The sequence below is a fragment of the Rhineura floridana genome, chromosome 8 (assembly GCF_030035675.1).
Source record: "Rhineura floridana isolate rRhiFlo1 chromosome 8, rRhiFlo1.hap2, whole genome shotgun sequence".
NCBI lineage: Eukaryota > Metazoa > Chordata > Lepidosauria > Squamata > Rhineuridae > Rhineura > Rhineura floridana.
Window position 1 is genome coordinate 133952857 of NC_084487.1, and position 14980 is coordinate 133967836.

General features: G+C 40.7%; 1 protein-coding gene across 1 annotated transcript in view; it reads left to right on the plus strand.

The window, feature by feature from the left end:
- The window catches only part of DYRK4 (dual specificity tyrosine phosphorylation regulated kinase 4), a 110250-nt gene that overhangs the window by 26120 nt on the left and 69150 nt on the right, over positions 1-14980 (plus strand). The window contains exons 3-4 of the mRNA XM_061637885.1: positions 1789-1873; positions 14824-14886. Of these exons, the coding sequence (XP_061493869.1) occupies positions 1789-1873; positions 14824-14886 (148 nt within the window). The remainder of the gene's footprint in view (positions 1-1788; positions 1874-14823; positions 14887-14980) is intronic.

The following is a 14980-nucleotide window of genomic DNA, read 5'->3' on the forward strand; positions in this document are numbered from 1 at the left end:
ACATTGGTTGGAGAACTACATCACAAAATTTGTACACATGTAAATTTTGAAGGATGGCTGTTTTAGTTCTTGTATTGTTTCAGAAAGTGCAGATTAGGTAGGTTCACCTTCAAAGGCATATTGAATTCAATTTCTCCCCCATCCCTAGTAGTGCTATTCTGCATTGGTCAGAATTTACCTGGAGTATTGTCCAGTTCTGGGCCCTGCAGTTTAAGAAAGATATCGACAAACTGGAACAAATCTAGAGGAGATCAACAAAGATGTTGAGGGACCTGAGAAGCAAACTGTCCTGTTCTCACCAGGTTCCTAAAGAGGCAAGAGACTTCCCACTCAAAACCCAGTTGAGGGCAACTTCAAGGCAATATCAGTCAGAGTCAGTCCAAAGTCAGAGTCCAGAGTTTACCACCACAACAAAATCAGGCACAAAGCAGGGTCAGAGCAGTCCAGGGTTAGGAGCCAAGCAGTCTGTGGGCAATATAGGTCAGGGGCAAGGCAATAGGCAGATCCAGAGTAGTCCGAGGTTAGGTCTTTAGTCAGCATTTGATCCACAGACAGATCAGATACAGAGCTGGTGGACAGACGTTCAAGCAGCCCTTCCAGCATAGCACTGGGTTTTTTATGCTGGAGCTACTGACCACACTGTAAACCTCAACTGAGTCCCATTAATTATCTGCAGCCAGACCTTTACTCCCACGAAGTCCAGGCCTCTAGTTGGGCACTCCTCCGGATGGGCCAAGTCTCCATCTGGTGCTTGAGGTAACACCTCTCCCTTGGGTTTGGGGGCTGTTAAGCTTCAATGTCAGAGGCCAAACTTGCCCTGGATGCCAATGGTCCATCCTGGGCCTTGTTATAGGACCCTGGCTCGTTGCCCTCAGATGGTGCCTAAGCCAGAGTTTGGTCCAAGACTGGAGCCTCCTGGTCTTCCTACAATGAGGACTCCACTGATATCCCCTTTCTGGGACCTGACACAAATCCTGTGAAGAAAATTTAATATATATGTATTTATTTCCTTGTATTTATATCCCACCCTTCCTCCCAATGGGGACACAGAGTGGCTAAAATACAGTATTATATACATGACACAACAATAAAAAATAATGTTACCAACATACACAAAGTAGCAGTGTGAGCAAGAAGAATGATTGTATTCTAAAGGCCTGGATAAACAAGATTTTCACCTTGCGTCTAAATGAGGCCAACATGGGGAACATCCAAATAACATTTGGGAGGCAGTTCTATAATCCGGTGTCTCATGTCATTGCCTAACTAACAGAATCTAAAGACAGAACATCCCCAACAGAATTTAAGAGATGGGTAGGGCGGTACTCATTAACTTGGGGAAGAGACTATTAAGAGACAGTATAATAGCCATTTTCACAGTGAATGAAGCAATTTTGATTTTTTTTTTTGCTCTAGGATAGGATCCTAACCAACAGGTTCAAACTACAAGAAGATATTTCAATTAAACATTAGAAAGCACATGTTGTAAGTATTAATGGTTAGATAGACAGACTGCCGCAAAAAGTGGTTGACTCTTCTTCATTAATTTTTAAGCAGAAGCTGGATGGCCACCTATCAGAGATGCTCTTGCAGTGGGTTTCTTGGCAGGGAGTTAGATAATATGACTTTTGAGATCTCTTCCAATCATATGATGCTGCTCAGAATCTAGTTGTGCTATTGCACCAATGCTTTTGCTTAATAGTAAATTCCTTTTTCAGTTGAAGCATATGCGGAATCTATTATGGCTTCATTAAACATTCCCTCACTCAATCTATTGTTTTCTTATAGGAAAGGGAGCTGAGTGCTGTTGTTCACAACTCAAAGCAAGATGGAGAAAAAATTAGAAACGTATCAGGTCAGCCTGATTCCTGTGGTAAGCAAAGTTTACATTATAAGCTTCTTCTGTTTTGAAATGAAAATTGTCCTCCATTGAAGCCTTGTCAAATAGCTTAAATAAATATGAAAAAGATATATAGTTTCCTTTGTTCAGTGCACGCTTAACAAAACTCTACCAATGTAACATATAGGCTTTAGCTGCAGTGTTGGATCTCTGGGAAGTGGACCAGTGCAAGTAAAGTTGATACCAAGACTTGCATCCTATTAAAGAGATGGTTAATAGAATCCTGATTGCTGGAACTCTGCCATGGCCCAAATGACAGTACCTGAAGTCAGGGGTTGCCCATCTATAGTTTCTATGGACAGCGACTGTTCGAGCTTAACAATGGGCACACTGTGCTCTTTGACAAAGCCCAAGTCCATGAAGTTGCTGGAAGGACCCGAGTCTTCCATGGTACACACTTGGATGTCTTGACCAGACTGGCAGGTGGAATGCAGACCTTGGAGGTCGCTGAATCAAAGTAGATACCAGCTCATGGACCTCTACGAGAGTTGACATTTGACGTTTTCTTCACTAGGGGCTTTTCTGACTTGTATGGGCACATCTTAGCCAGGTGCCCTGCCTTCCCGCATTATAGGCACAGCCTTTCCTTCCAATGCTTCTCTTTCTTCCCCCCCCCCACTGCATGGGCTCCAGTCCTGGAGGCATCAAGGTTCCCAATCTGGGGGTGATGTGGGTGTGGGGGTGAGGTATGGGATGCTGGGTTCAAGCTGCCTCAGCTTTGCACTCCTGGCGATGACCTTCAAGTTGCTGTCTATCTGCAGGCACAGCTGGATCAGCTGTAGGAAAGTATTCAGCTGTGGAGTGTGTACCTCCAGGACCTCTCCAGTGAGACCATTTTGGTATAAGTACATTAAACCAAACTCGTTAAAGTCCATCTCCTGGGCCAGAATACGAAAAGTGTTTATATAAGTCACCACATAGTTTTTCCCTTGCTTCAGGTTTCCCAGTTGACGGGACATGGTGTCTTCTCTGAGAGTCTCAAAAGATTTTGCCATGGCCTCAAGCTGGTATACTGGGTCAACATGGGGTCATTCCAGAGCAACCACGGGGTGGCCCATTGAACTGCCTCTCCCTCTAGGAGGCTGATGACAAAGACCATTAGGGAATTCTGATTGCCACACTCGCATTTAACGCTCACACTAGGGTACGAACATGGCAATCTGCTCTAACTTTCCATCATAGCAGTTACAATGCCTCGTGAAACTAGCAACTCTTTCTAGGAATGTAGTCTCTCTCTAGCACTGGTTAAGCATGTCTTTGTGACTACAGACATTGACTCAACGATGTCCCCCTCCCCCTGAGTCTGCTTAAGTAGGTTGGGAGCGTGTGCACAAATGGAGGCTCCTCTTTAGTTGAATCTGTTGAATTTCCTGCTTTGAGTGTCTCCGAGAGTGGGGCGAAGGTGGAGCTTCAGCCAGTCTTTCATCTCCTCCCCTCCAACGGAGAGGAGCTGCCGATTGTCATGTCAGGCAGGGGAGGTGGAGGTGTTCCTGGCTGGGAAGCATTTGATGGGCCTGGCTGAGCTCCTGCATGGGGGACTGGAGTTGTGAAGGCTATGAAGTCCAAGACAGGGGTCAGGGTGCCCTCTAAGTCCATTCCACTGCGAGCTACTCCCCAAGTGATTCATCCTAGTCTGGATCCTCATCCTCTGTCTCGCCCCGCCTGTCCACTCTCACCTGGTGAGGGTCACGACACCCAGAGAAAATTCTGGAGCAGATTACAAAGTGGTCAATCTGTAAGCACTTTGAAAACAATGCAGTGATTACTAGAAGCCAACATGGATTTATCAAAAACAAATCCTGCCAGACTAATCTTATCTCATTTTTTTTATCAGGTAATCTCCCTGGTAGACTGTGGGAATGCTGTGGACATAATATAGCTCAACTTCACAAAGCTTTTCGTCATGCCCTAGTGCCACCCAACAGGCACTAGCAGTCCCAGGACCCAATTTCCAACCCAGGGCAATTGATCCTGGAGTAGTATTTCCCCTTGCCAAGGCTGTGAAAACCAACAACAGCCCTGCAAGGTAGGTAGACTGCCACCACCCCTTAATCTGAGTAACCACTCTGAGTCAGGGGAAACCCAGAGCCCAGAAATAGTCCTACCAGGGATTCCAAAAGATAAAACAGGCACTCCTGATCCCAGAGCCCTAAGCAACCCCAAAACACAGTAGTCAGTGGTCAGTGGCCAAGGTACCCGATTCAGTGCCAAATTTCCCCTCCTGCAAAGAACACACATGGGTAAATAAGAAGTAGCTTTTATTTGAATAGAATATAAGTGCACAATTAATAGCAGCAAAACATTCCTTGAAACCCACACCCAAAAACGGGGCTTAGGTAAAATACAAACAGAGAGTTCAGACACGAACCAAAATAACAAAATTAACTAACCTATGACATAGCTAGGATAGTGAAAGGCAGTGGAACCCCACTCAGGTACCATGCATGCAAGATGGAACCCAGGGGAACAAAGGCTATAGGTTTCACCCCCTATACTTAAGGAAAAATCCCTAGTAACAAGACCATACTAATTTAGCCAATCAGGGGGCTTTCTTGTGTGGTAAAGCTTCTCGAGGCTTCTCCAGTCTTCGTGCCTAACAGGCCCCCTCCTCCCCTCTGTTCTCAGGCCAGTTTGACCATCATATAAATAGGTGTCTGTTCACAGGCCTCCTAATTAATTGCAACTGAGAAATGAAACTAAGATTTTCCCATTCACTCATCTCGGCATAAGATAAAATCCCCACAATTCTTTGCATCAGAGCCATGTTACAAGCAACCACTCTGAAGCATTCTTACAAGTTCTTGACACTTTTGACAGAGTGCCCCATGATATTCTGATTAGCAAGCTAGCTAAATGTGGGCTGGATGGAATAACTGTCAGGTGGATCCATAGTTAGCTACAGAATCGTACTCAAAGAGTGCTTATCAATGGTTCCTTCTCAAATTGGGGGAGGTAACGAGTGGGGTACCACAGCGCTCACTCCTAGGCCAAGTGTTCTTAAACATTTTTATTAATCATTTGGATGAGGGGGTGCAGGGAATGCTTATAAAATTTGTAGATGATACAAAATTGGAACTGGCAACCCCACCCCATATATACGGTCTGCCTAGTAAATGTCGCAAGGCATCACTCCAAGAGTCGGAAACGACTCGCACTATAAGTGCGGGGTCACCTTTACCTTTACCTTTTAGCTAATACAATGGATGACAGAAATAAAATTAAATGTAATCTTAATAGGCTGGAGTATTTGGCTGAAAACAACAGAATGAATTTTAAAAGGGATAAGTGCAAAGTTTTACACCTAGGAAAAAGAAACCAAATGCACAGTTATAAGATGGGGGATACTTGGCTCAGCAGTACGACATGTGAGAAGGATCTTCTTGTTGAGCACAAGCTGAATATGAGCCAACAGTGTGATGTGGCTGCAAAAGTAGTTTCCAAATCATGTGTATTAGTTCCCCTTTATTTGGCACTGGTTAGGCCTCATCTTGAGTACAGCATCCAGCTCTGAGCTTCACACCGTAAGAAGGATTCAGACAAACTGAAATAGGTTCAGAGGAAGGCAACCAGAATGTTCCTAGGACTGTAAATGCCCCATGAGCAGAGACTGAAAGAATTGAGCGTGTTTAGCCTGGAGAAGAGAAGACTGAGGGGAGATAGGATAGCACTCATCAACTACTTGAAAGGGTGTCACACAGAGGAGGCCAAGATCTTGTCTCAATCGTCCCAGAGTGCAAGGACACGGAATAATGGGCTCAAATTGCAGGAAGCCAAATTCAACTGAACATCAGGAAAAACTGATGTACAATAATGGAACCAATGACCTAGGCAGGTGGGCTCTCCAACACTTGAGGCATTCAAGAGGCAGCTGGACAGCCACCTCTCAGTTGTTATTGTGTGCCTTCAAGTCAATTACGACTTATGGCGACGCTATGAATCAGCGACCTCCAAGAGCATCTGTCATGGACCACCCTGTTCAGATCTTGTAAGTTCAGGTCTGTGGCTTCCTTTATGGAATCAATCCATCTCTTGTTTGGCCTTCCTCTTTTTCTACTCCCTGTTGTTTTTCCAAGCATTATTGTCTTTCCCAGTGAATCATGTCTTCTCATGATGTGTCCAAAGTATGATAACCTCAGTTTCATCATTTTAGCTTCTAGGCATAGTTCTGATTTAATTTATTCTAACACCCAATTATTTGTCTTTTTCATAGTCCATGGTATGCGCAAGACTCTCCTCCGACACCACATTTCAAATAATTTGATTTTTCTCTTATTTGCTTTTTTCACTGTCCAACTTCCACATCCATATATAGAGATTGGGAATACCATGGTCTGAGTGATCCTGACTTTCATCAGCATTCGTTTCAAATCCTTACTGGTTTCTGCTAGTAGTATGGTATCGTCTGCATATCTTAAATTATTGATATTTCTCCCTCCAATTTTCACACCTCCTTCATCTTTGTCCAATCCTGCTTTCCGTATGATATGTTCTGCGTACAGATTAAATAAATAGGGTCATAAAATACACCCCTGTCTCACACCCTTTCCGATGGGGAACCAATCGGTTTCTCCATATTCTGTCCTTACAAGTAGCCTCTTGTCCAGAATATAGGTTGCACATCAGAACAATCAGATGGTGTGGCACCCCATTTCTTTTAAAGCATTCCATAGTTTTTCATGATCTACACAGTCAAAGGCTTTGCTGTAATCTATAAAGCACAGAGTGATTTTCTTCTGAAATTCCTTGGTCTGTTCCATTATCCAACGTATGTTTGCGATATGATCTCTGGTACCCCTTCCCTTTCTAAATCCAGCTTGGACGTCTGGCATTTCTCGCTCCATATATGGCAAGAGCCTTTGTTGTAGAATCTTGAGCATTACTTTACTTGAATGGGATATTAAGGCAATAGTTCCATAATTACTGCATTCTCTGGGATCCCCTTTCTTTGGAAGTGGGATGTATATGGAACGCTTCCAGTCTGGGCCGTTGTTTAGTTTTCCATATTTCTTGACAGATTTTTGTCAAAATTTGGACTGATTCAGTCTCAGTAGCTTGTAGCAACTCTATTGGTATGCTGTCTATTCCTGGTGATTTGTTTCTTCCAAGTATTTTAAGAGCAGCTTTCACCTCGCATTCTAAAATTTCTGGTTCTTCATCATATGGTTCCTCCATGAATGAATCTGTCATCCTGGTATCTCTTTTATAGAGTTCTTCAGTGTATTGCTTCCATCTTCCTTTTATTTCATCTCGGTAAGTCAGTGTGTTTCCCTGTTGATTATTCAACATCCCTACTCTTGGTTGAAATTTCTGTTTAATTGCTCTAATCTTTTGGAATGGGGCTCTTGTTCTTCCCTTTTTGTTGTCCTCTTCTATTTCTATACAATAATTATTGTAATAGTTCTCTTTGTCGCTACGTACTAGTCGCTGTATTGTTGCATTTAGGGTTCTGACTGTGTTTCTGTCTCCTTTTGCTTTTGCTTTCCTTCTCTCTTTAACCATTTGAAGAGCTTATTCAGTCATCCATTGGGGTCTTTCTCTCTTTTTAACTATATTAATATGCATATAAAATAAAATCATACATAACATAATAAATCTGTATTTAAAAAATATTTTCACTTACAACAGCTGGTGTGAAATAGCCTTCTGTGAGCAGAATTGCTTGCACTAGTACAACCACCAAAAAGAAGAATTCATTAGGTGTGCTCATATATACCTTCCCAGGGGTCATGATACCAGTGTACCCACTAGAATATTGGATGATTCCAAACAACTGAGGAAAAAGCATGTGGAAGGGATCCTGGATATTTTTTAAAATTCACAAGAGAAGAAGACATTCTAACTCCTCATTGAGTCCACCAGGGGTCTTGTGCTCAAAATGTTGAATTGGTCTTGACACTATGCCATTTCATAGAGAGCAGTAGCCTAAATGTGCAAATATATCATTGTGGCATTCTTCAACATTTTCAGACCCATGACCCACCTTAACCCAAACATGCATTTGGGGACCCATTTACTATTTTTTTACCATATTCTTCTTTGGTAGTAGCTCTGCTGTTGCGATTCACCTTAAATCAGAATGTGACCCTGTAGTCCTGACCCAGCTGGAGATGAATGTTTTAGAGAACATTGCTGGATATGTGGATATATAATTCTGGTGGCCTGAACTTTATTTTGTAGTACAGAAGTGCAATTCCTTATTCTTTTCTAATAATAATAATAATAATAATAATTTATTTTTGAGTCGCCTATCTGGCCGAATTAACGGCCACTCTAGGCGACGTACAACAGCACAATAAAATACAATATAAAACCACCACAACAACATTCAATAATTAAACTGCCCACTCTTAAATATAATCAGCAGCATTAAAAACTAACCCACTCCAGAAACCCCATAGGCCTGCCTGAATAGCCAGGTCTTTAAAGATCGGCTGAAAGCCATCAAGGAAGGGGCATGGCGGAGATCTAAAGGAAGGGAATTCCAGAGGGTGGGGGCCACAATCAAAAATGACCTCTCTCTGGTCCGCACCAGCCTAGCTGTTTTAACTGGTGGGACTGAGAGAAGGTCTTGTGTGGCTGATCTTGTCAAGCAGCATAATTGGTGATGCTGGAGGCGCTCCTTCAGATAAACTGGGCCGAAATCTACATATTGTTGTTGTTGTTATGTGCCTTCAAGTTGATTATGACTTATGGCGACCCTATGAATCAGCGACCTCCAAGAGCATCTGTCATGAACCATCCTGTCCAGATCTTGTTAAGTTCAGGTCTGTGGCTTCCTTTATGGAATCAATTCATCTCTTGTTTGGTCTTCCTCTTTTTCTACTCCCTGTTGTTTTTCCCAGCATTATTGTCTTTTCTAGTGAATCATGTCTTCTCATTATGTGTCCAAAGTATGATAACCTCAGTTCCATCATTTTAGCTTCTAGTAGTAGTTCTAGTTTAATTTGTTCTAACACCCAATTATTTGTCTTTTTTGCAGTCTGTGGTATGCGCAAAGCTCTCCTCCAGCACCACATTTCAAATGAGTTGATTTTTCTCTTATCCGCTTTTTTCACTGTCCATCTTTCACATCTATACATAGAGATCTGGAATACCATGGTCTGAATGATCCTGACTTTGGTGTTCAGTGATACATCTTTGCATTTGAGGACCTTTTCTAGTTCTCTCACAGCTGCCCTCCCCAGTCCTAGCCTTCTTCTGATTTCTTGACTATTGTCTCCCTTTTGGTTAATGACTGTGCCAAGGTATTGATAATCCTTGACAAGTTCAATGTCCTCATTGTCAACTGTAAAGTTACACAAATCTTCTGTTGTCATTACTTTAGTCTTCTTGACGTTGAGCTGTAGTCCTGCTTTTGTGCTTTCCTCTTTAACTTTCATCAGCATTCGTTTCAAATCATTACTGGTTTCTGCTAAGAGTATGGTATCATCTGCATATCGTGATGTTTCTCCCTCCAATTTTCACACCTTCATCTTGGTCCAATCCCGCTTTCCGTATATGTTCTGCGTACAGATTAAACAAACAGGGTGATAAAATACAACCCTGTCTCACACCCTTTCCGATGGAGAACCAATCGGTTTCTGCATATTCTGTCCTTACAGTAGCCTCTTGTCCAAAGTATAAGTTGCGAATCAGGACAATCAGATGCTGTGGCACCCCATTTCTTTTAAAGCATTCCATAGTTTTTCATGATCTACACAGTCAAAGGCTTTGCTGTAGTCTACAAAGCACAGGGTGATTTTCTTCTGAAATTCCTTGGTCCGTTCCATTATCCAATGTATGTTTGCGATATGATCTCTGGTACCTCTTCCCTTTCTAAATCCAGCTTGGATGTCTGGCATTTCTCGCTCCATATATGGCAAGAGCCTTTGTTGTAGAATCTTGAGCATTACTTTACTTGAATGGAATATTAAGGCAATAGTTGGGTAATTACTGCATTCTCTGGGATCCCCTTTCTTTGGAAGTGGGATGTATATTGAATGCTTCCAGTATGTGGTCCATTGTTTAGTTTTCCATATTTCTTGACAGATTTTTGTCAAAATTTGGACTGATTCAGTCTCAGTAGCTTGTAGCAACTCTATTGGTATGCTGTCTATTCCTGGTGATTTGTTTCTTCCAAGAATTTTAAGAGCAGCTTTCACTTTGCATTCTAAAATTTCTGGTTCTTCATCATATGGTTCCTCCGTGAATGAATCTGTCATCCTGGCATCTCTTTTATAGAGTTCTTCAGTGTATTGCTTCCATCTTCCTTTTATTTCATCTCGGTCAGTCAGTGTGTTCCCCTGTTGATTATTCAACATCCGTACTCTTGATTTCAATTTCCCTTTCATTTCTCTAATCTTTTGGAATAGGGCTCTTGTTCTTCCCATTTTGTTTTTCTATTTCTATACAATAACAATTGTAATATTTCTCTTTGTCCCTACGTACTAGTCGCTGTATTGTTGCATTTAGGGTTCTGACTGTGTTTCAATCTCCTTTTCTTTTGCTTTCCTTCTCTCTTTAACCATTTTAAGAGTTTCGTCAGTCATCGACTTCCGGGAAGGGTGACTTCGCTTGTGCCTGCTTTTGGGACGGGCTCCCGCCTCAAAAGAAGCTTATTCAGATATAAATCAGTCAGAACATTTTTTTTTTTGGACTGATGAAATTTCTCCCGGGCAGGGAGAAACGTAGAGATCAACCTCAAAAGCCTGTTTTTGTTGGGAGGACTGGATTTCATTAATTTATGAGATAAGGTCCAGCCAACAATGCCGGACGGACTTCCGAACAAGCTCTATCTGTTTAAGCGATACGTTTATCTTTTCTTTAAAGAGAGAACGGACTAACAGGCAAGCACCCTTCTTTCTATTATTTTTTTTACTTGGTTTAAATTGTTGCAGCAAAAGGAGATTTGTCAGATTGATCGGCTTTGGACAACTTCTGGGTGAGCTATAACTCTTCTCTGTTATTCACGAAATTAACAGCTTATCTCTGTTTCTGTCGCAAAAAGCTGTCCTGGAAGTGCATTCTAAAGATATAAACAGAAGAGGGATTTCTATTCCTGATTTCTATTCCAAGGAATATTATATTGTCTGGGACTATTCTCTTTTTGGTCTATTTTATTTTGATGAATCTGCTTCTTCACGACGCCACTAACTGTTTTGATGCTGGGAACTAAATTTGTTTTGCATTCTTGAACATAGAGAGATAAGGCAGGCTGCTCTGTTTATACTGTGATGTCATCAAGCCTGGAATATTAACCCAATTGTTGCTGAAATAAGAAGTGGTTCTTCTTTATTTTTGTTTTGCTTTGTTTTCGTGGTTTTAAAAATGGCAATCAAGAAAGTGGCTGAGAATCTGGAAGTAACTATGTTTCAGAAAATAATGGATGAGATTGAGATAACGAAACAAACCCTGCGACAGGGCAGTAAGGAGCTGAAAATTGAACTGAGCAAAATGACGCAGGAGCTTAAAGAAATAGGGGATCCTGTGAGAGAGGAGAATGAGATCAGAGATGAGAAAAGAAAAAATAAAGGGAAGATACAAGCCCTGGAGATTGGAACAAATTTGGAATTGGAAAAAGATCTGGAGTTTATGGATTTTAGAAATAAAATCTACTGTTTGGAATTTAACGTTATCTCTGAAGAAATTAATGAAGATATTAGAGATAAAGTTATCAATGGCTTGGATAATCTTCTGGACTGGAATGATGTGATGGAGCTTGATATAGAGAAAATCTATGGAATTAACTGCAGCCATGTGACAATGGAAAAACTCTTAAGAGATGAGCCAGTGCATTTTGTAAAAAAGAAGAACACAGATATGACTTTACAACAGTATTTCAGCAACTTATTCAGAATGGATGGCAAGAAAATATTTGGGATAGAGGAAATTCCCATCAGACTCTTATTATATGACTATGGCTACAACAGCAAGATTATTATGGAATACTGATAATGGAAGATTGGACACTGAAATTACTGGACTTAACAGGACTATTGAAGATGGAAGATGGAACTAATAGGGATAATGGAATAATGGCTATTGAAATTATTGGACCTAACAGATTCTGATGAGATGGATTAATCGAAATGTTTATTTGGACTATGGTTATGACAATAAGATTATTATAATTATTAACGAGATGGATTAATTGACATGTTTATTTGGAGAAAAATTGATAGATATATTTCTTAAAGAATTGAAACCTCTCTTTGACTTTTTGTGGAAAGAATAAAGTAATGTTTATGAGATTTGATGATTAATTAAGATAACTACTGGAGGAAAATGATTTTATAATATGATTTAAGAGACAGGATTGTTATATATTGTAGACCTATAACTGATTTGATATGTGACAAATGGGAAGTCAACATTTTATTTTTTTTGTTTAATCATTTTTGTTTTGTTTTGTTTTTTGTCTTTGAATGTTTTATGATTTTGTTTTCTATGTTTTATGAAAATTTGAATAAAAATTATTGTAAAAAAAAAAAAAGAGTTTTGTCAGTCATCCATTGAAGTTTTTCTCTCTTTTTAACAAGAGGCATTGTCTTTTTGCATTCTTCCCTGATGACGTCCCTGACTTCAGTCCATAGATCTTCTGGTTCTCTGTCAACTAAGTTTAAAGCCTCAAACCTGTTCCTTATTTGATCTTTATATTCTTCTGGGATGTTATTTAAATTGTATTTTGGCATTATGAGTGCTTTGTTGTTCTTCTTTAGCTTTACTCTGATTTTACTCTGATTTTTGATACGATCAGTTCATGATCTGTACTGCAGTCTGCTCTTGGTCTTGTTTTTGCAGAAAGTATGGAACTTCTCCATCTTCTGTTTCCAATTATACAATCAATTTTATTCCTATATTGACCATCTGGTGATGTCCATTGGTTGCTCAAAAAATGTGTAGGCAAGAAACAAATCATTGGCTTCACAGAATTCAATAAGTCTTTCTCCTGCTTCATTTCTGTCACCTAAGCCCCATTTCCCCACAATTCCTAGTTCTCCTCTGTTCCCTGCTTTTGCGTTCCAGTCCCCCATGATTATCATCATATCTTGTTTTGGTGTGTGATCAATTTCCTCCTGTACTTCTGCGTAAAATCTCTCCAATTCTTCTTCTGCATTTGATGTTGGACCGTAGACTTGGATGATGGTTATGTTTCCCGTTTAATCTAATTGATATCACTCGCTCAGACCTTGCGTTGTAGCTCCTAATTGCTCTTGCTACATCACTTCTCACTATTAAAGCAACCCCGTTTCTTCTTGATTTCTCATTTCCTGCATAAAATATTTTGTAGTTGCCTGATTTAAAATGTCCCATTCCAGTCCATTTTAATTCACTCACGCCAAGTATTGTAATGTTGATACGCTCCATTTCTTGCTTGACAATTTCTACCTTTCCCTGGTTCATGCTTCTCACATTCCATGTTCCTATTGTGTGTGTCGTACAACTCCGGACTCTCCTTTCGCATCTGTGCGCATCAGCCTCTGGGCTTCCTTTCGGCTTTGACCCAGCTGTGTCATTAGTCACAGCGCTACTCGTATTTGTCCTTTGTTCTTCCCCAGTAGCTCGGTCAGTGCCTTCTGACCTGGGGGTCTCATCTTCAAGCACTATCTCGTGTTGCATTTGGGATACTCTGTTCTTAGGGTTTTCGTGGTAAGAGCTATTCAGAGGTGGTTTACCATTGCCTTCCTCTGAGTTCTACATATTGTAACAAGCATTTATATTATATTTGTGGGGAAGGGTGGGATAAATTTAAGAAATAGTTCCACTTGGGAGAAGAGGGAAACAAAACAGTAGCTGGGCAATTCCATCTTATTTTTGTTAGTCATTTACATTTTGCTATTCTTACTGAGCAGCAGTCCTACCATTTCCGACCTCTTGCTTTGAATGTTCCTGAAACCTCTCCTTTGTTGCTCCAGTGCCATCCCTACCTCATTCTGAGCTTTAGCTGTCGTCAGGACAGCCCTATAAATCTGGGCCACTCATCTGTATTTAACCTTGATTACGTGTCCTTCCATCCATTCTTTAGACGTGCTCTTTTTTTCACTCCTTGGTAAGCTTTTTGTGCAGCCCCATTGACTTTTGTAGATCTTTCTCATTTTTTCCTCATTGGAATTTTGCCTTTAATAACTCAGTCTTCTGAATCTCTCACCCATCCTGGGTTCCTGTTAGTAAATATAGCCATGAAATCCTACCTAGCATTTTTCCTGAAGCCCAAGGTTTGACTATGCTCACCTCTGCCTTTACATAAAAAGTCCAGCATTTTCTAGCCACCTTCTCCCAAAAGTTCCTGCTACTTGAATCTCACTGACCACGTCTTCCCTATTGGTCAAGATCAAATGAAGGCTAGCCAATCCTGTTGTTCCTCCCTCAGCCTTCTGAAAGATGAAGCTGTCAGCAGGGCATGTCAGGAATTTGTTGGAGGAAACAATAGTCTCCCAGCAGATATCAGGGTAGCTGAAGCCCCCCATTTCTGCTAATCCTTGCTTCCTTGAAATATCTGTAACTTGTTTCCACAAAGCATCATCCATATCTTCTCCTTTGTTTGGGGTTTTCTCTTTTTTTATTTTGGAAACAACAGAAGTGAATAAGCACTTAAAATGTAACATGTTTCTGTACATATGTTTATAATGCTGTGCCTGATCCAGTATTCTATTCCTGGCAAACTCTTATTACTGGTTGGTGCCAACTTTACGAGGAGCTCAATTTGTGAAGTAAAATAAACTTCTGGCTCACTGGAGAATAGCATGTCTCTCAAGAATACAGAAGTTTGCTATCCCTGGTTTATGGAAGGCCATAGCAGTTAAATTAGACCAATTTAACCAAGATGGTAACCTGTGTATTCTTATTTAGCAGTAAGTTGCATTTAACATACTGAGTCTTATTGTTAAGAACAGGCATAGGATTGTGTAGTAACACGGTGTAGATAACTATATTTTTCTATATAGGAAAGACTCCTAAAGGAGACATATGCCATACAGGAAGCAAAACCAAGATAGATCAAGCATCAAGTGAGACAGGTTACATCCAATTACCTTTGGTGAGCAACCAATTATGTATTTATAATGATCCATTACATACATAAACAATTATTCAGTTGCTAAA